The sequence below is a fragment of the Cuculus canorus genome, chromosome 1, assembly GCF_017976375.1.
Source record: "Cuculus canorus isolate bCucCan1 chromosome 1, bCucCan1.pri, whole genome shotgun sequence".
In the NCBI taxonomy this organism is placed as follows: Eukaryota; Metazoa; Chordata; class Aves; order Cuculiformes; family Cuculidae; genus Cuculus; species Cuculus canorus.
The window spans coordinates 43,493,696-43,518,767 of NC_071401.1; the positions used below are offsets into that span (position 1 = coordinate 43,493,696).

The 25,072-nt window shown below is 37.9% G+C and overlaps 1 protein-coding gene across 17 annotated transcripts in view; it reads left to right on the forward strand.

Moving 5' to 3' along the window:
• The window catches only part of LMO7 (LIM domain 7), a 145,571-nt gene that overhangs the window by 91,060 nt on the left and 29,439 nt on the right, over window positions 1-25,072 (forward strand). For 6 of the 17 annotated variants that reach the window (XM_054063704.1, XM_054063686.1, XM_054063697.1 and 3 more), the window contains 14 exons: window positions 4,340-4,370; window positions 4,773-4,886; window positions 5,384-5,582; window positions 6,720-6,972; window positions 7,440-7,739; window positions 8,098-8,385; window positions 8,655-8,852; window positions 9,294-10,010; window positions 11,931-11,960; window positions 14,662-14,779; window positions 15,893-16,035; window positions 17,283-17,724; window positions 18,487-18,813; window positions 21,705-21,819. In XM_054063704.1, the coding sequence (XP_053919679.1) occupies window positions 4,340-4,370; window positions 4,773-4,886; window positions 5,384-5,582; window positions 6,720-6,972; window positions 7,440-7,739; window positions 8,098-8,385; window positions 8,655-8,852; window positions 9,294-10,010; window positions 11,931-11,960; window positions 14,662-14,779; window positions 15,893-16,035; window positions 17,283-17,724; window positions 18,487-18,813; window positions 21,705-21,819 (3,275 nt within the window). The remainder of the gene's footprint in view (window positions 1-4,339; window positions 4,371-4,772; window positions 4,887-5,383; window positions 5,583-6,719; window positions 6,973-7,439; window positions 7,740-8,097; window positions 8,386-8,654; window positions 8,853-9,293; window positions 10,011-11,930; window positions 11,961-14,661; window positions 14,780-15,892; window positions 16,036-17,282; window positions 17,725-18,486; window positions 18,814-21,704; window positions 21,820-25,072) is intronic. The other 11 variants (XM_054063789.1, XM_054063733.1, XM_054063782.1 and 8 more) reach the window with 7 other exon arrangements.

Below are 25,072 nucleotides of genomic sequence, written 5' to 3' on the forward strand. Positions count from 1 at the left end.
GATCCTCATTAGAGAAATATCCACCAGTCCATGCTGGCTGGGTGTAAGTGATGCCTGTGAATATTGCATTGTGTTCAGCTGTAACAGAGGTATTTGGTCACTAAGTGTATCACCTACTAACAAGTGAGAGCTATTTTTGTTGTATTTGTCTTTTTTCTGTTTGCAAAAGGATTGACATAGATGAGATGATTTACATAGAATTATTTTACTACTTTTTGCATCAGTGTTCAACTTGAAATCGTGCAGTTGTTCTTCATTATTATTTCAGTAACTCCCACAGATTGTTATCTTGTGCCCTTTAGACTTTCATGCTGCGTTTGATAAATATTTTCCAGGTTGGCTGATCTTGAAGGTGTACGTAAACTTTTGTTGAAACCACTGTGAACAATTGAGGTTCACATTTTGTGCATTAAAAATTGTACTTTTTAAATTTTATCAGTTTTGAGTTAGGGTTTGACACTGAGATTGGATTAGGTAATGCAGAGGATCAATGGTTTTAGATCTTAGAGGTCTTTTCCAACCTTAATGATTCTATGATTCTGTGGTGTTGGTTTTCTTTTAAACTTCAGAATGAATACTAAAATGCTGAGATGGTGACAGGAGCAGATGGAGTAGTCAGAGTAAAATTCTTTCTGTGAGGTCTTAACTGCTCTCTTTAGCAGGTTTCTTTGCTTAGTTCAGACATCTTTAGTGAAGTTGCATTTTTAGAAAGGACATAAAAACTTCTGGGAAGACAGAGAGAGTAATGTTTGAAATGACAAGAAGTGGTCTAGTAAACTGGTGTTGCATCGTCATTTGAATAGAAACTCATGTCTTTCAGCAGACTGCTTTTAAGATGTAACCCTGGCTTTTCCCTCCTGAGCAAAGCAACAGCCTGCTTGTAACTTTCAGGATAATGGCATTCATTTATTCAAAACAGAAATTAGGTTATGCAGAATGTATATGTTGTATTTTTATATACATAAATATATATGTATATTTATTGTCTAGGTACATTGTATATGTATACAATACTGAATTTATATATTGTATACATAATACATATTGTGTCTGTATATATTTCTTTTTCATAAAGAATATAGTCTGCACCAGCTGTGCTCTATGATGATTTTGGATGAAAACATCAAAAAGTTGACTACTTTTGCAGTTATCCAATGCAAGATTGGTGTTTATTTGCATTCATAGAGACACTTAAGCAAGTGGATTGCTTGCTGACTTACTTATACTACTTACTCAGTTGCTAAAATAGCTTTCATAGGACAAAAGTCTCTACAAGCAATGCTGCGTGTTCACTTGGATGCCACAGACATGTTAAAAATAAGATTATAATTGCCCAGAAGTGTTTAAAAAGCTTGAAGGCTACATTGCCAAAGTTCTTGCACTCCATCTTCTAACTGATTTAGGATAAGAGGGATTGGAGGTGAGAGCAGGAGGTCACTGTTGGGTAGCAACAGGTTGGCAGAGAAGGCCATGCCTCCTTTCACAGAAGCAGAGAACTTGCTGTGCCTGAGATCGATGCCTCTGTCTCGTCCCCTGCGATGATCTGTAGTTGTTCAGAGCTATATACAAGGCCGCAGTTGAATTCTTTGCATGCTGCTGCATAGTACTTACATTTTGATGAATCTTCATGAAGCATAGCTTCTATTTAATGTAATTATTACATTTTGTGTTTTCGTTTACTGCTGCTGAAATAAAATCTTCATATTTGATGCTAACAGGGAAAAGTAATTCCTTGTAAAAGTGCTTTGGTTCTTATCAGTAGATACTTGCCCAGCTACTTTAAATGCAATATACTGGAGGTTAACTGGGCAATGACTTCTACATTTAAGCTCAGATGTGCATAGTGAGCTCAACCAGGTTGTTAATATAAAAGGCTCTTATTTCACGCAGAGAATGTTAACAAGTAGATCCAAATGGCATCTTCTACAACATGCATGCCTCAGAAGGAGCAGCTGTGAAGCTTGTAGGTGATGGATGACTTTTAAGGCCCTCCAGTAATGTAACAGCATTGATTCTTCATTCAGAATTACCTTATGGCAAAACATTATATAACTTTTGTTTTACATTAATCATCCAGAATCCTCATTTTCCCCCTCACTTTAAGAGCCACCAAAGAATAAATGTATGTCTATATAAATGAGGAGCCGATTACTGTAGATGAGGAGGGGTTTTCTCATTTTGTTTTTTTTCTTCTGCTCAGACTTTGTTTATCATGAAAAACTGTTTAAAAGATTTAAAGACCAATAGGTGTGGCTAAAAAGGAAGAGAGCTTTAATACAAGCAAAGAAACTTTGCTTACAAAGAGTAGACAACTTGTCTGTTTGCTTCCATTGTTAGCCAAGCAAACATGCAAATGGAGCACAGTCTCTCATTCAAGAGAGCATGAAATATTTCTCTGCCTGCATTTTGGGTCTCAACAATGCTCATTAGTTTGTGTGAATGTTAACTTCTGTGTTGTTCATAGCTCGAGTATGCAGGCCTAGCGTATCTATGGTTATTCAAGTCTAGAAAATGCATTAAAATATAAAAATAGATGAATGTTCCTGCTGTTGCAAATGATTGACCTCAAAGATCTCTGAAAACTCATGGAAAGCAGAAGTGGACACAGTCATGTTCAATCAGGTAGCTTTGCTCTACTTGAAGTTTGGCAACCCAGGCTCCAGATGAGGTCGGAATTTTTCACTGCTTACTAGGGAGATGAAGTTTGGAAGCAAACTTTAAGGCATCCTTATCAAGGGCATTTATGACCTTTGCTCTTATAATTGCAAATAACGGAAGAAATTCTGCCATAGTGAAAGCCTCTTAGACATTGAAGCTAGTGGATGTAAACCTATAAAATGCTCTCTGTCAGGTGTGGGAAGCATAATGCTGATGCACACCACTACAAGAATGATTTTCCATCCTCTGCTTGGGACACCAACCTGTCTCTAGTCAGCACATTAGGTCACAGCCATGGTGCATCTTACAGCATGGACACTGGAAAAGAAAACCATGTCCTGAAAAAAAGGATAGGAATTTTTTTCCAAAATAGTCTCCAGTGAGGAAAGAACAACATGTATCAGAAGGGGTTTAAAAAAAAAAAAAGTATAACTATTTCACATTAAAGGAGAAGAGTAACAGCTTGCTGGCTACGAAGCACCTCTGGCATATGGTATTAAGAAAGCTGCAGGTGTGGATTGCACAGGTTGGAACCATCTCAGGACTTTGTATTTTAGCAGCCTGATTTCTTTGTGATGTGGGGGACAGACATAGCAATAACAAATGTGATGGGTGGGAGCAGGCACTTTCAGACTAGGTAGAAGGGGAAGGAGGAGAGATCTGTGCACCTGCCAGTTGTCACATTGCACCAAATACTGTATTTCTTTGAAACAGGACATCTACGCTGACCAGGCCCTGTCATCGTTGCAGTGATAGGACAAGGGGTAATGGTTTTAAGCTGGAAGATGGGAGATTTAGATGAGATATTAGGAAGAAATTTTTTCCTGTGAAGGGTGATAAGGCACTGGCAGAAGTTGCCCAGAGAAGTCATGGATGCCCCATCCCTGGAGGTGTTCAAGGCCAGGCTGGATGAGGCTTTGAGCAACCTGATCCAGTGGAAGGTGTCCCTGCCCATAGCAGTGGGGTTGAAACTGGATGATCTTTAAGGTCTTTTCCAACTCAAACCCTTCTATTATTCTGAGGTGTGCCACAAGTTTGTAATATATATATATATATATATATATATAGTTTACTAATGTTAGTGATTGCACATTTATATAACATTTTTTGAGACACACATTATTTTACATAAAAACAAATCAAACCCCTCCTCCAGCCCTACAACTTCTCTCTCCAGATGTCCCAGTTTCAGTTGCTTATTTTTTTACCTGAAAAGTTCTATCTAGGCTAAAGTGTTCTCTGTACCTGAAGCAATATTTTAGAAAATGTAGTACAACCAGGAAAAAAGTAACAGTTAGATATGCTTTCATACGGAACTGAAGATCTTCCCAGCTAATAGAGACTGTGTTTCCCAGTCATTAGTTTGTTTTCAACTTTTTTTTGTTGTTAAATAAAAGCCTTAGCTAATCAAAGAAGCCTGGAGCCTTTCTGAGTACCTCTCAAATTGGAAACTGCAATAGATGAGTTAGTTTCTTGCTTTATGTGTAACAATTGAAATCGTTATCACTATGAATTCAAAGCTAAATGCTTTTTATTTCTTCTGGAACAGTCACAGTTGCGTATTTTATCCTGGCCTTGAACTGGGCTTGAAAACTATTAGATCTTTAATAATGATTAAATTTAAAGTTAGATACTTTAAAACTTTTTTGTTTTGTTTTTTTTTCTCCCTGCCCTGCTTCAGACCAGAGGAGACCAACAGAAGAGTGAAAAATGTAAGGCACATCTGCTTCAATGATTTCTGTAATTTACAACTAATTCTGATTAAATAGTTTTAACACACTTCTGTTTATGGCATTTTCATGTTTACCTTATTTTTCAGCTACTCATTTTTCTGATGCAAACTAGTGCCATCTTATGATGATTTCTATGCAGCTTCCTTTCCGAAATCTATGTAATAATTAGGAATAGTACTTATATCTGCTTACTTGAGATGCATGAGATGCATCGTAACACCCTTTAATTGCTTTTGATGGAGGTCATGGCTAATGCAGTAAACAAGATTTTACAGTTCCTTGTGGAGAACATCTCTAACAGCATGCTATCATTCTTTTATACTGGTACATGATATGAGATGTAAGTAATTAAATTGGTAATTTTTTTTGTTTGATTTTTAGGTTTTGATTACGTTATACTGGCTTGGGAGAAAAGCTCAAAGTAACCCTCATTATAATGGTCCGTACCTCAATCTTAAGTCATTTGAGAAGTTATTAGGGCAAGCGTTGACTAAGGTAAGGAATCCAAAAAGAATAGTAAACAAGTAGCTTGAATTTTCAAGTTTGATATATGTTACAGCATGAACTCTAAAGAATCTCTTGGGGGTTTAATTTTATTCTTAGTTTGGAGATCATAGTAATTTGTTTTGTTTTTTTTCTTCTTGCTATCAGATCTATGGGAAATGAATGGGTTTTTAGCTTGTGCTGGTTCTTCTGCTACCCGTATAAGCACTAAATTCAGAATCCACCTGCTTTGATTCATGTGGTATATAGTGAAGAGCCCTGTCTTGATTCCCTCTGGCTGAGATAAGAGAAAGTTGAAACCTTGTGTTAAATCTTCTATCCAAACTGTTGTATATGTGGGTTTTTTTAGGGGTTTGCAATAATCTTTGTTAAAGTTCATTTGTACACTCAAAATGTATTTTAAAAATTTCTGAGTGAAAAACCACACATAGCATTTACATCTAAAATTATTGTAAAATTATTTGACCTTTCAAAACTTATTCTCATAGGCACTTGAAGAGTCCAGCCACCTGAACAGAAGTGGCAGGGATAGTGGGTACGGTGATATTTGGTACGTTGATCGAGGAGAGCCCTTTTCATCTTCAACCAGTCATAAAAGAGACGATTCCTTTGATAGCTTGGATTCTCTCGGTTCGAGATCTTCCACAAGCTTTTCATCAGATATAACCTTGAAAGGTGGCAGTGAAGGTATGTTTTCCTCTTAAATCTTTTGTTGACATATGTCTTCTGAGTGTGGGGAAAAAAAACATATATGGACCTAGTACTTTGAGTGCCCAGTACCTAAATCGGCTGGAAAGGCAGCTCTGGTTTTGCAACTCCTGCAGTTGCGTTTTGCTTAAGCAAATATTGACCTTTAGCAGGTGGAAACAAAGCAATGCACACATGAATTCTCTTTGGAAGGGTTGCTGGGACTCTTTCTCTCACAGCCACATTAGAGTGTGTGTAAGGGGTGTTCTCTCATAGTTCAGGAAATGAAATTGCTAGAACTCACATCATGATGAGATTACCTAAAACTCAATGGTTACAAAAGTCTCTTTCCTTGTTCCTTGTGTGGATACGTGAAACCTTCATGTCTTCACAGTATTTGTGTATTCAGTAGGATTTTCCCTGCCTAAGTTAAAAACTGAATAGTAGTTGTTACTTTTCATAGTTTGTCATGGAAAGAAAGATAATATGAAGAAAGTTTTGTGACATTGGACCCTTATAGATGTACTCTAACCTGTGTTTCTCTCCTGGTTTTAAAATGCAATACAAGCTTATAGTCTAACTGATGATTATAAAAATAGTGAACTTTTGTTCCGTGTGAATAAATATAAAATCATTGGGCTGAAGCCTCATGGAGCATTTCTAATCTGAGCAAAGCAACATGTAGTCGTGCTACATATGTGGTGTACCCTAGGCTTCTACTGGGTGTTAATCAGGTGAGATGAGCATGCTGCAATATCATTTGCTTGTAACTTGTCTTTGTTAGTAAATTTGAGTGGCAAGCATGCTTTAATTATAAACTTCTGCACTGTTTCATGTCTTCAATCTAGAGGTTAGCACTTTCACTGCTCCCTGCAAGGAAACATAGTGAAAGAATGGAACCAATGTAGCAGGGTTGTGCAAACAAACTCAGCTTAGTGGACTTTATCACAGCTTTGCCCCAAACTCTTAAAAATAGCTCCGCTACTGTCCTGTCAGTAGCTCAGCAAATTTGCAGCTGAAATATCCTGACTAAGGAGTTAAATTGACTAGAAGATTTTGGTGCAAATTCTAGCTAGAAGCTTGTGTCTAGAGAATAATATTCATGCTTGCCTTCCCTTTTCTCCCCTTTCTTCTAAGGTTGTGACAGTGACACCGACTCAGAACTGCCTTTCAAAATGCATGATTCGCATAAAGATGACAGGTCTTACCGCAGGATTTCTGTGATTGAACCAAAACCTACCACTGACTTCAATCGCTTCTTACCCAGCAAAAATAAGCAGACGGCTTATGTGCCAGCACCCTTAAGGAAGAAGAGGACAGAGAAGAATGAGGATAACAGAAGGAGCTGGGCAAGTCCTGTCTTCACTGAGTCAGATGGAACGTTTTCAAGGTACTGCTCTATAGTCTTAGTAGCGCAGACTTTGGTTTAGGATTTTCTAAATAAATTATTTCTTTGTTAGTTAAAAAGAAACTGCTATTGCTGCAGTACAAAGTAAAGCATTTAAGTTTCTGTATTTTAACAGGGGGTGGGGAGGTTTCTGTGTGGTTGGGTTTTTTTTTTGGTTTTGTTTTGTTTTTTTGCTTTGTTCCTCATAACTAGTTTTCTGATGTTTCAGTAATGTTTTGAGGCTCATCAGACTCCAGATAAAAGGGATTTGTATAATCTTAGATGCAAGCTCGTGAGTGATAAACCTAACGGTTTTAGTTTCTCATTAAAGCCTTCCAAAATATAGTGATGAATTTAGGTTGTACAGCTTCTTGGTGTATACAGATGGGATTAGTGGGCAGTTCTTGGGTTTCATCATTGCCTTCATGACTTCACTGTCTTCATTCTGTTCCTGTTTTGGTCAACCTCAGTGGACGTGAAAGGAATCCTGTAGCTTCCTGCCAAAATAGCAGAGCAGAGAGTGAGTTCACAAATCCAGCTTCCATCCAGATGATCTATGAGTATGACAGTGGCTCTGATTCAGAAGATGAAAGAAAGCTGCCTGACGTGGTTATGGATGACTTAGCCAAACGTAGATTTCTAGTAAAAAAGAGCCCTGTAAGCTCTGCTGCACCTGGACATCATTTCGTGTTGCACAGTGACTCTCCTAAATCTTGCTCACAAGAAAATTATCCAGCTGCCCCACTAGCTGCAATGCTTGAACCACTGAGGTCAGAAATACTAATCCAAGATCCAGTAACTATTGTGTTACCTAAATTGCAGTCCATAAATAACTCCATAAAGTTAGCCTTCTAATTGGCATTTTAACACAGCTGATAATTTGTTACATCTTTTCTGTCAAACTTCATTTTTTTTTTTTGTCAGAGGAAATAGGATGCTGATATAACCATTTAACTCTTTTTTTTTTTTTTTTTAAATATATTTTATTTCTGGTGCTGCAGTGTTGGAATTGAGAACTAATTTGCTTCATTGACAAGGTTCAACTCCTGAGCCAAAAAGCATGTCTTTTTGCTTTCTTTATGTTAAGCTGCTCCTAAAATATCTTCACTGATTGGGTATTTTGAACAGTAACCAGAGGAGGCAGAGGCAGTTGGATACAAAAGAGGAAAACAAACCAAGACTTAACATTCCTTCAGAAATATCTGGGTATTTTGATGAGGACGAGGAAGAAGAAATAGGCATCCCAAACATTGAAAAAGATGATCTATATTTTCGCAAGCTAAGTTCTACAGCAGCAAATACAGTTCCTTTTGACAAATTTCTTCCTAAGTTTTGGACTCCAGAAGAAGAATTGCTATGGAAAAAAATCAGGAAATCCTCTTTCAAACCCTGGTATAAAGAGATTCAAGGGTTCAGGTGCGTTTTCATGCATGCCCCTGTTTCTCTCCTGTGTGCAAAAACTAGAAATAAAGTGTAGTTGTATGGCTTTATTTTTAATTTTCAATTTTATTGCCAGCGTAGCTGCAGGATACGTTTTCTTTTTTTTTTTTTTTTTTGAGAAAATAGTTGAAATCTTCTTTTCATTACACTGCTGCACCATTGCCTTTGTGCATTTTACTCAATGAGTACACTTTATGTTTTTTTTTTCTTCTTTCCCTCTGGTCATTCTTTGTACTGCTGCACAGCAGAAAGAAATCAGATTCTGAGGAGGAGGAATTTGCTTACAAACAAAGCTCTGCCATTGTTGCTAATCAACCGAGACCAAGTTTTGACTGGAACAGTTGCAGAAGGGATCAGAGCTATAAGCCAACTGCTGAATATGTGGGAAGTTCATTGTCACAGATAGCAGAAGGAAAAATCTTGGAGGCTTCTGATCAGCCCAGGTTGATATTGCTGCATGAGCTGTACTCTTGCTTCATCAAACAGAAATGGCTGGATATGCAACAGCTAAATGAAATTAGAATGTGTCCTGTGATGTCGCACTTCTTTAGTTATTACAGTTTTGTTTTTGTAAATATAGCCGTAAGTTGCTGGTCTTCTGAAACGTGTAAATGCAGAAGCATAACATGCTGTGTAGGGTTACTGGCTTTGTGTGTGAGCATGTAAGCGTGCTGTTTCTGAGCAGGTTAGTATGCTGTGATACCTTTTAGTTGGTTGACGTGTGCTGTGCTACCATTAGTGGTGGTGAATGCCAAGTGAAGTAGTTGTACTGCTTGGGATATTGCAAGTCTAAACCAAATGTATATCACAATACATTGTGATCTGCTTGTCTCTTGCGACTTAATCATATTTTTACTTCCTTCCTTTTGTTTTATATGCTTCAGTCAGTTTTCGTTACTTCAGGCCCTGCAAAAATACTCTGACTACTTGTCTTCTGAAACGAAGACCAAAATTGATCCTACTTCTGGTCCTAGGCTCATAAAGTGTAGAAAGAATATTTCCTTTGTACCAGGATACAAGCAAGGAGATGGAGAAAATGGATATTTGTATCCAGATTTAGAAAACGATGACTTATTCATTCGGAAAACTGGAGCCTTCCATGTGAATCCAGTTGTTCTCCAAGACCCCCGATATTTTAAAAAGATTTCTGAGCAGGAGCCTTTTCTAGAGGGTGAGATAATTCTGCAACCCAGAGAGGGCCAGCAGGTGATTCCGGATTTGGAAAAGGATGACATGATTTTCCGTAAAATCCTCTCTCAGAAAAAAGAGGTGCCTTTATCGGGTGCTCCAGACACGTATCACCCAGCACTCTTTCCTGATCCATGGAGTCTTCCAGAGGAGATCCGGTCCAAATTTCTATGTTTACTTGAAAAAAACACAACACCAGAGGAAAGAAAGAGCAACGGCAGAGTGCTGTCGCCATCTTCCCGCCATAAGAAGGATGATATGCTGACCCGCAAGATTGAATCTTGGAAGGTGGGAAGTAACATCCAGCCAGTAAATTTCATCCCTGGTCCGTGCAGTGAAGAAGACTGGAAGAAGTGGGAAGCAATCAGGGAGGCCAGCAAAGTTAGACACAAGAAACGGCAGATGGTGGAGAGGTCAGGTTCTGTCCCGCACGGATTGCGCTTGAGTGCAGTTGAACCTTTTTCATTCAGAAAAGCATCGTCTTGTGCTGAACCATTTGTAGAGTGCCAGTCTGCTATTTGTTCGTGGCATCCTGGACAAGCTTTTTATTTGCTTTGAATAGAAGCTTATGACTGCAATACCATATTTTCAACAAAAAAAATATCAAGTTTCCTAGTTTTAGGCTGCTATTTTAGAGAAAATATATTATCATTCCTTCAGGCTCAGGATTCTACAGAAGTTTGTCCATAATTGAGCAGGAATACTGATTATTCAGAAGACTGTGGAAGCTAGGAATATATAACTGATAGAATCATAGAGTGGTTTGGGTTGGAAGTGACCTTAAATATCATCTAGTTCCAACCCCCCTGCCACGGGCATAGACACCTTGCACTGGATCAGGTGGTTATAGCCTCATCCAATCTGACCTTGAACACCTCCAGGGATGGGGCACCAACAACTTCCCTGGACAACCTGTGCCAGTGCCTCATCACCCACACAGGAAAAAAAATTCCTCTTAATATTTCATCTAAATCTCCCTCTTTCAGCTTAAAACCATTATCCCCTCATCCTGTTCCTGCAGTCTGTGATAAAAAGCCCCTCCCCAGCTTTCCTGTAGGTTCTTTTTAGGTATTGGAAGGCTGATATAAGGTCTCCCTGGAGCCTTCTCTTGTCTAGACTGAACAAGCCCATCTCTCTGAGCCTTTCCTCATATGGGAGGTGCTTCAGCCATCTGCTCATCTCTGTGGCTCTAGTTGGTGAAAACATTTCTGATGAACATGAATGCTTTAATGACAAATTCTGGTGACAGGCATTCTGATATTATTGTTTGCACTTCAGTTTGAAAAAGTTTCTAAACTTTCTTGCCGCAGTTTTGATATTATTGGATAAGGTGTTTTGCCCACTCAGAGTCACAGTGCATGCAAGTTGTGTATCCAACTAATATTAAATTCCACTGTGGCATATTATATCCTACCAGTATTTTGCCCCCGCTTTCCTACAGTCCTAATTAATACTTTCCCTTAATCCTTTCCTGGTATAATAAAAATTTCTCTTCGCTGATTGAATACTGTTTTTAACTATTTCCTCTCTCTTTTGGATTTGGTAGTTCCTGGGGGAGAGTGGGGTTTCAAATGTTTCCTTAGCTCTGAAAATACGGCATTGCAAGTTGCAGTTCTCCCAGCTGTGTATCATTACTTTGACTAAGACACTTCTGTGTTCCAGTGGATACTTTGATGTTGCTGCATTTAATTTTTGGGCTTAATACTCTTAACAAAGTGTGAGCTTCACTGAGGAATATTTCTGAAGTGCTTGAAAAGATTTAATGTTTTAAGAATTCATTCAAATAGAATAAAATACTCATGTTCAAGAATAATAAAAATCATCTTGAATCACGCTGGAATAATTTGGTTCTCCACTAATGTGCTAAACTTCTATTCTTATGCATTCCAAGTATTACTTGCATTTAGTATTAGAGATGGTTGAAGTAACAAGAAAAGAGCCTGTGTAAGCCAGGCTACTTGTTGGGACTCAAGTTGGTATTAATTTTCATTTCTTGAAATGAGTATCTTTTCAGTATCATGCTGTCCAGCAGCACTGAAGTAAGTGATGTGGAATTAATACAAGGCTCTATTCATGCAGTGTTGCTGAGTATGAAGCACTGGAAACCTGCAGGCAGCCTTGTTCTGTCAGTTTTCTGCTCGATTTACACATCATGCAAGTCCTGATGTGTTTTTTTTGACTAGTATCAGATCTCTGTTGTGCCTTTCTGTGCTGGCTGGTCCTCAAGCTTTCAGTTTTCCCTTCACTTAGTGAAAGTGGTGGTGTAGTGGTGGTATTAATGTTGTTGTGAATATCAAGACTGAATCTTTTCTCTTTGGTTTCTGATTTCTCAGACTGTTTCAAAAGCTTTCTGATGAGCAAGGGTAAGTTTTATAAAAGCTTAAAGGGCCATGATGCTATTTTTGCCTCTTGTTTAAGTTTTTGTGCATGCAGAGTAGCTAAAAAACTCTTACTGAAAGCGACTTATGCATGCTGCTTTGTTGTTCTGTGCTTGGGCAATTTGTGTAATGAATGTGAGACTAAAAGCTATGTGTCTGGCAAAAGTTCTCTCTAGCACCTAGGGTATCCGAGTCACAGTTATCAGTCATTTTGAAAGCCAGCTCTGTTATATTATTCCTGCTGGAGTGAAGTATTTGGTGTTCTGTATTTAAATTAGGGTTTAGAACATTCAGAAACATCAAGGAAGATTAATAAATATTTTATTTCAAAAGCTGTACAGCTAGAATCTGAAAATAATTAATGACATGGTATTTATAATGGGATTGATGAATGTTCTGTAGTTATTTTATATACTCCAGATTATTGAATCCTCAGTGGTAAACTTATTGGTTAGTGCCATGTGAACTTAGGCATCATTCATGATGTACTGTGACTCAAAGAGAAATGTTTTGCCACTTACTGTGTAATGGCATGTTAAGTATTTGGTTACGCATGGTGTTCTGATGGTTTTTTTTTCTTTTAAAAAAAAAGAAAGTTTATTTATTTATTTATTTATTTATTTATTTATTTATTTATTTATTTTTACACTCAACCAAAACCTGGTAAATGACTAAACACTTCCAGAAGTTGTAAGAAATGTTTCAGAAGATGTTAGATATTAGGGGAGAGAGACTCAGAAGACTAAAGTCACTAGTTAGATTTTGAAGTTAAGACTAGAATTGAAACTAACATCCTGTTCCTTGGTATGAATATCTGAGAAAACCTGTATTCAGGATTTATTGTGTTTTGGTCTAGATTCTCCTATTTTGTTGCGGGCAGGTATAGAAAGTCAAGAAAAAAAAAAAGTCATGGAATCGTAGAATGGTTTGGGTTGGAAAGGACCATAAAGATCATGCAGTTCCAACCCTCCTGCTACAGGCAGGGACACCTTTCAATGGATCAGGTTGCTCAAAGCCACATTCAATCTGGCCTTAAACGCCTTTAGGGATGGGGCATCCATGACTTCGCTGCTAAACCTGTTCCGGTGTCTCACCACCCTCACAGTAAAAATTTCTTCATAATATCTGATCTAAACCTCCCTTCTTTTGCCTTAAAACCATTACCTCTTATCCTATCCCTACAGTCTGATAAAGAGGCCCTTTTCATATTTCCTATGGCCCCTTTTAAGTACTAGAAGCTTCTCTAATGTCTCCTCGGAGCCTTCTCTTCTTTAGGCTGAACAACACCAACTCTCTCAACCTGTAAGTTTTCTTGAATCCAGCTGGGACATTTTGATACTTACATACAGTTCACTTATCCAAAAGCATTTCTACATGTGATCTAATTTAATTATTAAAAAAATGAGGAAAAGGATTTTACAAGAAAAGAGTTTCTGCAATAGTGACCAGGAGATTTTTTTTGTTGAATTTGGCATTGTTTCTATTCAGCTAAAAACAGACAAGCAAACAGGTATGATGAGTTAGTGCCCTGGCCTTTACTTCTAGAGGCCAAAGTCCAAAGTCTTATGTTACCAATGAAAGTGAGTTGGGCCTCTCGGGAGAAAGTGAGAGGATCTGATTTGTTAGTTCAGAGCTCTCTTGGTATGTAACAGAGTAAAACCCTGCGCTGAATTAACTTGATTTTCTGATGTATCAGAGAAGTGTCATATTTTCAAGTCCTACTAGAACTTGGTTACGCACCTCTGCCATTCAGGTTTTGTTTGGATAAAGGCAAATAAAAGTATTTTTGAGAAAAATAAAATTTAGAAGTCTAGCTATCTTTTTATATTACTGCATTGAACCTTATGATGAAACACCTGCATTTTGCTTGGTGTTTCAGGGGCTCTGGGCAGGAGTCTTGTCCTATACCTAAATTAAAGGTCCCATTATGTTTATCCACTGCAGTGTGAAAGAGTAAAGGATAAATGGCATTGGAGGGAGGAGAAAAAAGTATGAGTGGTGAGCTTTGAGAAATCTGATTTAAAGAGAACTAGTGAGTAGAAGTTCCTGAGGTAAACTCATAGCCATGTTGAAGAAATTAGTGAGAAAGTGGCTGCTAACCATCCCTACTTGGATGGAAAGCATCAGGAAGGCTTGGGAAGGAGTAACATAGGCCAGTGGGGCCTGTGACATGCATCATCTGAGCATTTAGCAGTGAATACCTTTTATCTTTTAGAAATGTGCATTGATAACAGACTTGATTTTATGATTAGCCTAAGAAAGGAAAGAATGGGAGGTGATTCTGGGGCCATTACTGAAGAGAAGTGAAAAGATGGGAATTTGGACTGGAGCAGCAGGACATTTCTTTGAGGTCAAAGAAAGGAACAAGTCAATACAGAGAGTAAGAATTTTAGGCTGAAATAGCAGTCATTACCAAGTGCTCAATGTCAGTGTTCAGCACGGAACTGCTAGAGAGCTGCTTATTCCCTTAGCCTGGTTTTATTTGCACAAATATGCATCTGCTGACTTCAGTGCTGGTATTAGAGCACATCCTAGCCTGGCTTATTCAGCTGCCCATGTGTTTCTTGCTCTGTTCGAAATAACACTTGAGTGCTCGGTTGTACTAATACAAATCTCTCTCAAAAGGTTTCACTTGCATAAACAATGGCTAAGATATGATAAAGCTGAGTATTCTTTTTCTTTCTAGAAGTAAATCTTTGAATGATGTCAGTGCAGAGGAGCTGCAGTCATACCGCAAAATCCGTTATGAAGAGCTACAAAAGATAAAAGAACAGTTACAAGAACAAGATCTAAAGTGGCAGGAAGTAAGTACTCCCTTTCACTCCTCATGTATCCTGCTGAAGGATTGGGTGCTGCTTACCTTCAGTGTCCCTAGCAAACAGGCTTTGGTACATGTACAGCAATTTATGGGGCTGTCTTCTAAAATGATCCATCTTATGCAACTACTAGTTGTTTTGGGGATGTTTGTTCAATGAAATCTGAAGTTATTTTAAGTATCATCATAAATATCTGAGTAATGCTTCACACAGGACTTGTATGCGTTGCTATAAAGCCTTTGGGTTTGATTTCTGTGGACATAAAAAGCTATTAGGGCACAGTTTCATGTGTTATCAGAAATTTGTGAATACTTTTTTATGAAACAATTGGAATGTCTGAATATTTGGCCCTTTGGGAGAAGGGAGGGAAATATTATTTCCTTGTGCAAATTCATGAGGCTCCCATCTCCTAATAATTCTCTCTTAAATCCAGCTTATAAACTAATGTGGTAGCTTTGCACAACATCACGAGGGTATCTGAAGACCTTTTTTCTATTAAAATCTCTGCTTGACAAGGATTACCGAGAAGAAGCTGAAATTAAGAACAGAGCACCAAGCAAGAAGTTCTTATGTTTGTTTAATGCATCTCAGCCATACCAGTTCTAATATTCAGTACTTCTCTCAACGTGCTGTGGTATTTCATGAAGAATATTGCCAGTTCATGTGGTTTTACAGAAATGAAGGAAATATAGAAGTATATGTTTTCAATTTAGAATTCAAGGCACATTATTTTCGAGCTAATGTATCAGTCTAACATATAGCAGCTATTTGGAAAAAAAAATATCCTAACCTCCAAAGCTTCCAACAAAGAAATACAGAGGGCATTTGCATTAGTTTGCAACTGTGTGTCATTGGATGAAGTATTCTAGAGCAAAATTGAAAATGTTAAGTGGGCAGGAGGCTAAAATGTTGGAAAGCCTATCCCTGGAGGTGTTCAAGGGTGGGTTGGACAAGGCTCTGAGCAACCTGGTGCACAAAAATGTGGTTGCCATGCAGACTTGCAAATATATCAGGGCAGTAGGTAGTGTGTGGTGGAATGCCTCTATGGATTTATGAAGTCTTGAGAAAATCTGGTTGTGTACATTCATGTTATTCTTATAGGATCTGGCAAAATGGAAGAATCGCAGAAAGAGCTTCACATCTGAACTGCAGAAGAAAAAGGAAGAGCGAGAAGAAATAGAAAGGAGAACCTCTGAGGTGTCTGGAAGGAGAACCAAGTCACTGAAAGAAATGCAGGAAGAGAGGTAATCACCCTCAAGGGAGTATTATGTTGAAGAATTTAAATCTGAGCAATTTTATTCCCTTGAATTATTGAGCAGTTTCTACTGGCAAGTTGCAACTGATTCTGCAGACATCTCAACAATTCCAGTTGCAAATTGTAGTTTAGAAATCTCAGCAATTGAAGGGTGGAATATGGTTTGCTGATGCTTTGTTTTCACAGAATGTTGGACAGTTTTGCTCTGCAAATGGGTGTTTTACTCTATCCATAAATAAATTTATTGAGAAGTCAGTATTTGCATTCACTTTAAGAGGTTAAAATAATAGATAATTGCCTTTCTTATTCTTGGATCAGCTTAACTGTTTACCTTTGTCTACCACTGCATTTACTATTCTTTCAGCCACCATGGATAAATAACAGACAGAATTTTAATGTATATTACAGAGCTGTGAACTTTAACTTGATTTCTGCTCTGTCCCCAGTTGTTCCTCTGGATATTTACAGAACAAGATTATCTCTAAAGAGTAAAGACTGTAAACTGAGTAGCGCAGTACAATCTCTACTAGTGATAGTTTTTTATGGCTGAGATGAAGGGAATATGCACATGGCATGGAAGAAAATTAACTAAGTCTTAATGATAAGTTTTTCAGTTTCTGTGTCTTTTTACTTATTTCTGAGGGCAAAAATTATTCTTTTGTATAAAAATACAAATGCTATTTGTATTGAATGTCCAGTAACATCACAGTCATAAAAATGATGTGGTGAAGGTTATAGCTGGTGATTGTTTCTTTATGAAAAAGGAATGAAAAATAATCTGAACTTCAGGACACCATCTTATTTTGTTATCTAAAGTACAGTATAGCATTTTCATAAAGCAAAGACGTCAGCAGAGCTGTATGGTTCAGTCAGTGTTGTGGGACTACTTTCTTCCTATTCTTTACTCAAAACCTGGATTTCTATTTTGAATAGCTGTATCGTTTTCTTGTCAAAGAAATTTCTGTCGTGGTGGCAAACTGATAATGGGACAGGAGTATGCCTGAATGTCGAGTGGGAGAATTGCCTGAGTATTGAAATGGGGAGGGAGGGGAAGAAGGTAGATTTAAAATGTATTAGTAGTTGACAATATCTTATATGGTACCATTCATTCTCATTTACTGGAGATGTGTTTCTCAGTTTATGCTGTGCCTTGAACATTCAGCAGTGAAAAGACTTAAAATCTGCCTGTTTGTCCAGTGACTTTGTCTAGTATTTTAATGCACTCTTTCCTCATAGGGAGGACAGAGATCAAGACTCCTATGGGCGGCAAAAACATGAAAACAGATGGACATATTCCCTGAATGACGATGTGTTTCGTGAAGAAAAAGCACCTTCCCCACAGTCAGCAGCAAAAGATTACCTTTTGGAAGAAGATACCTCCTACAGCAGTAAGGACAGCAAAAGTGCGTATGCCACACAACTGCACAAGGAGAACCTGCCGGAGAGCTCAGCCACCCATGAAGCTCCTGCTCTACCAAAGAGCCTGGCAGAGGAGCAGAGCTCAACTCTTTTGTCTACCCGCTACTCGATGAATGCTCAAACTGGGTCAGCTCAGGTTTCAGCTTCTCTCCCGAGAAGTTACCAGAAAACTGATACCTCTAGGTTAACATCTGTGGTTACACCAAGACCTTTTGGTGTCCACTCAAGAGGAATCTCGTCGCTTCCACGGTCGTTCACGGTAAAATTCCGCTTCATTCACAATGTTTGTAAATGTTGGGGACTAGGATAGCTGGGGAAACAGTAGAGTTTTTACATCGATTGTTTTCTAAAAAGAGTTCTGCTGTTTGAAGGCTTTGTTAATAGAGCAGGCAATTCAGTCATAGCTCTAGATGTTTGCTTGTATTTCTCTACTTAAAGGCACTCCTAGAAATAAGGCTGATAAATAGATTTGGTAAAATCATCTTTTTATTACTTGTAGGAAGTCTCCTTAGTGTTCCTTATAGAAAAACCTGCTTTCAACAGATGTAACTGAAGCTAAAATAACATGATTACACGTTAAAGACAATTTTTTCAGGTGGTATAATTTTCCTCTGCTCTGCTTAATGCCTTGAAATTGAAGTTTCATGCTAGCCTAAATTTCTCTGCTCAGTAAAGCACTGAAACACAGAAATTGATCCCCCCCATCCCCTGCCAATTACTATGTCAATTTTCTTACCTTTCTCCTAAATCTCTATTTTTCCCAATTTAAAAAATGGTAAGAATGCAAATCATTCTAAGCAGGTAATTTTAACAAGTTTATCTGAAAAAGTCTGAACTACTGGTTCTGTGAGCACTTCCAAACAAAAAATACGTGGCTCTTCTTTAAACTTAGTAATGGGCATGGTAACCAGAATTTGCATGAAACAGAGGGGTTTTTATTAAATATTTAGATTGCTGAGTGATTAGGGATATTTTGTTTTTTGAAGCACTTATTTACTAAACTGTCATTTTCTTGTCCTAGATGGATGATGCCCAGAAATACAATGGAGAAGTAGAAAAAACTAAAAGAACTCAGACTTTGTTCACTAGCAGTTCATTTTCACAGCCAGACTCTGCACACCCTCTCTCCTCTGGTGCATTCAGAAGCAGAGGTGAGGAAGAGGAGGAGGAAAAAGAAGGGGTTCAGTCAACATCTCCTCCTAGCTTGGCATTACCTGTAAAATCCCAAGACCAAGATGCTGGAAGCAGTATTCTTAAACCAGAGTATTGCTCTCCTCCTGATTCTCTTTCACTTGCATCTTCTGCAGAACATATGAGTCTGCCACAGCCTGAGGATTCGAAATACCTGGTAAGTGTGAAAATAATGTGATTTCTTAGTGTAACTGAATGCTACAGCAGTCCAAAAGAAAAAAAAAGCTACATCTGATGCAAGTATGTTTTCCTAGTGAGAAAGCAGCCCAGAGAACTTCTATTTCCTCTAATTCTGAGGAAAATAATTTTTGGAAAGAAAATAATTCGTTCTTTTGCAGCATTTTTTTCCTACCTTTTATATGTTAAATGTGCTTAATTATAGTTCTCATTCTAATTAAAAAATATTATTCTAAATATTGTCTAATGCTTCCAAAGTTTTTTGTTATTCTCCAAATTAGCAGATTGTGCACACAATCAGGTGTGTCAGGTAGATGAATGATGTGAGCTGCTGTGGTTTTCATTTGCGCTTTCAAACTGGTGATGGAAAATAAAGATCAGCTTTGCAAAGGCCAGTCTTTAACATTAGTATAATACTACATTTTCCCATCTGTTGTGGATTGAGCCTCTCCTTTATTTAAAAATAGTCATTTACTTTAAATTAATCTAAATAATATTCACATTAATGAATTGTAAGGAAAATCAGCATCACTTTTGTATGTGTTCTTATCCAGGAGTTGGGTCTTTCAATGGTTTTTGTGGAATATGTAACTTCCAAGTGATGTCTTCTGCAATTGATCATGTTTGAAAAATCTATTGGCAGTAGCTTTACTTGTTGATACCTTTCTGTAATATCTAATGATGTGGTTCATACAAGTTGACAGATTAGAGATTAGTTGTTTGCATTCCTAATGCTGCTATAGAAGTTAATTGTACCCGTTTCTTGGGTGAGGATCGTAAAACCTTGGATGCTGATTTATGAAATTGCTTCCCACACCAGGTTCCTAGAAGTTCAGTTACTTTGAACCATTGTTCTTCATAATCACATGTAGAAAAGAAACACATTTCAGTTTAATTCTCCTGATAACCCGTGGCCTTTGCAATGAAATTATCATAATATTTTGAAACTGTTGAGTGCTCTAGAAGGAAACAGATCATGATCATTTCTTTTTCTGTGTTGTAGCAAAAACAGGCAGAGGAATTGCTGTTCTAATCACTGAAAAAAATAGATTAAATATGGAGTTTTAGGATCACTTTAAGTGAGTCAAATGAGAACTAAATGTACTAGATCCTTCTTTTCCTGTCATTAGTCACAAGATTATAAACTGTCCTCCCTGCAAACAAGTAATGTGCGTTTGTGGGTTGGTTTTTTTTTAAATAAAAATAATATCTTTAAAAAAAGCTTTTGCTGTGCCTCAAACAGGCTATAACTTAAGGAATGCAAGTTCCATTCACCATGTTTGTAAATCTTTACCAGAGCTGAGGGATTAGTATTGTTCACTAGTCAGGGCAATAAAACCAGATTTGTGGAGTAAAAAGTATTTTGAAGGTGACCTGTCCAGATTATGAAGTTCAATGTATGAAATTGTATTACTCTTCTAACAAGAGATGAGCTTGAAGAATAGCTGGGATGGGATGGTGGAAATAAAGTTAACAACAGTAATTTGCAAACACACTCAAATTCAAAAGCTTTATATGTGCTCTAGCCCACTATACAGACCCCCACCTATTAGTAGATCCAGTTTTAATGTACTGTTGCTCACCTAAGGACTCGGCTTGTGTGGGAACATTTGCAAACTAGTAGCTATGTTTTGAAGAACATGTTTAATTTCTACTGTGGGCTGTAATGAGGAGTGTTGTGCCAGGAACAGTCCTGTAACATGAGGCAAAACCTCAGGATGTTGCCTTGCAATGTTGTCTTCTGCACCTGGAGATGCAGAGACCTTCTCTGCCTGTGTTCTGCCTGGGGAGACTGACTACATCAGCTTGTGCAGTGCTCCCTGTGTCCTACCAGCATAGGACCTTTGGGACATTGGTTTGGATACCTAGTCATGTAAATATTTTAAGTTAGGGAAAATGAATCACTTCAGGAAAGCTAGTTTACTAAGCAAGTAAAATGTAGGTGTACATCTCTTACACCAAATTTAGTACATGTGCAGGGGTCTCCTTCTTGCCCAGGTTATTGGACTGGTCTGTTTTAAGTAATTGACAGAAGAGGTCTGTAATATTGTTTTTTCCTGTTATAACAGTGTCAGTTCCATGAAGTGAATAGCATGCATTTGGGTATTTTAATTGGTTATTAGTGAGTTAACATTTAAATACAACACACCTTTGTAATATTGTGAGGGATTGAAAGCAAGTGCTCCAAAATGTTTTTCCAATCAAGTATTTCTGTAGGTTGAAATGGTAATGTTAGGGTTTGATTCTGGTTTTGAAAGACTCTTGAAAGTCCACTAGAACGGAAGTTATGTAGTCTAGCAAATTTTGGGGTTAGTTTTATTGTCTAAGGCCTCCATAGAAAGATAGTAGTATTTCACACAAAATTAAAAAGGTGATTGTTCACCCAGGTAAATCTAGTTGCACCATTGAGCCTAAAGGAAACTGATGCCCACTGTAGGACATGCAAGAAAAAATAATATAAATTACTATTACTATCTAGCTTTTTCATATCTCTGTTTGACTGATGGTCTCTAAGAAGGCAGTGCATTCCACAACTTCACAAGACTATCCATGAAGACCCATTTAGAGGTTTAATTTCCTCAAATTTCTTTCTTTTTTGTAGCACTGTATTACAGAATGCTTAAAAAAAGAGAAAAGCACAGCTAAATATACATGTAGAGGAACTATATATGGAAACTGAAAACATACCTGTTTGAATAAAACCCAAATGAGTTAGTTAACTGACTTCAATACCGATTCCTTTGTCTGTGATGCTAATAATAGATGATTAAAGTGCACATTGTGAGCAGCCTCACCTATTTAGCGGATAAACTTTCCCTCATTTAGATTCCTGTGATACCAGATACTGTAGTGTCATGTTTTATTTTTCAGGAACAGTACAGTGAAATGAGAATCAGTATAAACCAGAGACCTGGTCACAGCCGCAGCTTTGGGTTTACAACAAATTGGAGTTCTTCAGGGGCCTTTGTACAGACAGTTGAAGAAGGTAAACGTGTATTAACTACACAAATTTTTATGTTTAATTTGCTTCTAAATTAGGGCATTTGCTGTTAAGAATGCTGCACATATTTTAAAAAAATCAGATTGAGAACTGAAAAACCAAAATTTAGTTTATTCCTTTATGCTGTAAATTCTCATCTCTTGAAATAGATTTTCAGAAATCCCCAAAATGTCTTTTCCTAACCAAAGACATTTCTATAACCACTGAAAAGGCATAAACGTGATTTCTGAAACATTCACTAAGCCCCTTAGAAAGCAGTGGTAAGAGACACATATGGACTTTTAATATCCAAAATGTCCTTTCAGGTAAGTTTAAAAGTTTTCACTTCATATGGTTTATAAATAGTGCAGAGGAAACTTAGTTAGGAGTTAGTATTTTCTTTATCTTGTTGAATTTTAGAGACAATATTTTTAAGCAGAGTCAACTTCTAAATTGATTTCCAGTGCAGTTTGGTTTTGTTTTTCTTTTTTTCAAGTGTGTTAATGCTGTGGAAAAGCAATGGTCTTGTCTTGAAACTAAACATACTTAAAGTTTATTTCTAAGCTGTAGTAGTATTCAGCAGTTTTCTTAGTTTTAAAAAAAAGTAACACAGCAGAACTAAAACACAGGCAAATAATGCATAATGTTTGTTTTCTGAATAGTCATCTTTCTCAATGCCAGAAGCACATAAAGGATGTTTAATTGTGCCCTTTCTTCCAGCCATTACAAGGTCATCCTGAGAAATGAGATATTACTGGAAAGTTCTCATTTAGTTGACCCTTCATTATGCTTTCCAGAGAGGAAAAAAATACCATTTAGCAGCACTTACTGATCAGTCTTGGGTGATTTTTTTTTTTTTGGTTTCACTTTTTTTTTTTCATTTCAAAGTCCTCTCTTTGCTTTAGCTGAGTACTTCCCATAATTAGGTTGTAAATGTTAATACTTTGCACAAAGAATAACTTTCCATTTACTTTCCTTGCTGCTAGGCTTCTAGTTTAATCTTGTTACTTGGAGGGGCAGAGAAGTATCTGTTTGCACTGACAGCTGTAAATGAGAAACCTGAAGGTAGCGAATGTTCCTGCTGGTCATTCACGAAGGTCCACATGGGCTCTATCCCCAGCTCTGTAGGCAACAAGAAGATGAAAGCCTTGTGCCTGTTATCTTTGTTATGCTTTATTACCCTTCTTGTAAGGAAGAGTGCAGAGCATAAAGATTGAATGGAGAAAGGACTGCAACTTTGGTATTCTTGTCTAGAGCATGTTTTTAACCTTTTTTTTTTTCTTTTCTTCTGAAACTGACTTGTTTTGTATCCTTATTCAGTAAGCTTCATTCCTCTAGAAGGATGAAGGAGCTGAACAGTCCATTGAAAGAGCAAGATGTGCTTTTGGCTGAGCACATCTGAATGTTGCCTTTCCTATTTTCAAGGATGAATCATAGGATAATTCAGGTTAGAAGGGACCTCTGAAGATGACTTAGAGTAAACTCCTGCTCAAAAACGTGTTGAGGCTGAATTGAGACCAAGTTGCCTGGGGCCTTATCCAGGTGGATTTGAAACCCTCCAAGGATGGAAACTATACCTCTCCGGGCATTCTGTAATTATACACTAAGAGAAAATTTTCCTTGTATATCCATTGAGACTACCTCAGGTTATAACCACTGTGTTCTTCTGTTGTGATTTTCGATAAATCATAGAATCATTAAGGTTGGAAAAGACCTCTAAGATCATCCAATCTAACTGCCAGCCCAACACCACCATGCCTACTAAACAATGTTCCGAAGTGCCACATCTACACGTTTTTTTAACACCTCCAGCAATGGTGACTCCAACACTTCCTTGGGCAACCTGTTCCAATGCTTGCCCACTCATCACCTTTTTCCTTTCTAATATCCAATCTGAAACATCCTCTGGCACAACTTGAGACCTTCCTGTAGGCATTGTGATTGGGGATACAGCTGTTAGGTCTCCCTGCAACCTCTCTCCTCCAGGATAAACAAGTCCATGTCCCTCAACCTCTCCTCACAGAGAAGTGCTCCAGCCCTGACCATCCCAGCAGCCACCTGTGAAACTTGCTCCAGTTTATTGATGCCTCTCTTAGAGTGGGACACCTAAACTGGACACAGTGTTGTCAATGTAACATAACAAGTGCTAGTCACTTCCGTCAATCTGCTGGTCATGCTGGTGTTCACATAGCCCCACCACTACCCAGATCTCACCAGCCTGTCCACCCGCAGCCTGCACCATCACTGAGGTTAGTCTGCCTCAGGAATGGGGCTCTGCATTTGCCCTTGTTGAATGTCAGGTTCCTGCTCTGAATGGCAGCCTTGCCCTCCAGTGTAACAGACGCTCTCCATTTTGGTGTGGTTTGCAAACTTGATGAGGGTGTGTTTCACCGCCTCCTCCTTGTTATTGATGAACACATTAGAGAGGACAGGTCCCAGGATATATCCCTGGGGATCTCCTTTTACAACCTGCCTCCAGGCTGAGTATGAACCATTAACCGCTACCCATTGAGACAACAGCCCAGTCACTTTTCACCCATCTGGTTGTTCTGCCCTATAGATGAAATATTTTCTCGGCTTTGATACCAGGGTACTGTGGAAGATCACATCAAAAGCCTTATTAAAGACAAAGTGGACGTTATCAACCACTCTCCCTTCATCCACAGATATAGTCATTCCATCATTGAAGACAACCAGGTTGATCAAGCATGATTTAGGTTTCACGAATTCATACCAAATGTTCCCAGTCACCTTTTTGTCTTTGTAAGCCCATAAATATCTTTCAGGAAGAATTTCTCTGATTATCTTGACATACTTGCCAGCCTAACTAGCTATATGATTTTCTTCAGGTGACAACCTGAAATAAACGTGTTTTGCTGAGGTGCATTTACTACATAAAAGAGATAACGCTAATTTTTTATTGGCATTTTCAGCCTTTACCCTAAAAATCGGGTAAACAGGAAGCTTTAACGTCATTACATCTAGACATCATTATGCCAGCTTCCCTGCTGCCATGTAATCTTTATTGTTTCAGTCCTTCCTCTTTCACTCGCCCTATTTGCAATCAATTTTTGAGAGGCTGTTGAAGTAAGAGTGCACAAGTCTGCAATCAAACACTTGCAGGTATGTAGGACAAAGGAAATTTGACCCACTTCCTTCAAGGTTGTTTTTTTTTTTTTTTCCTACAACTCTGAGCTGGTATTTTATCTGTTGTAATAACAACAGATGGGGATAAGTTGGAGATAAATGTATCCATATA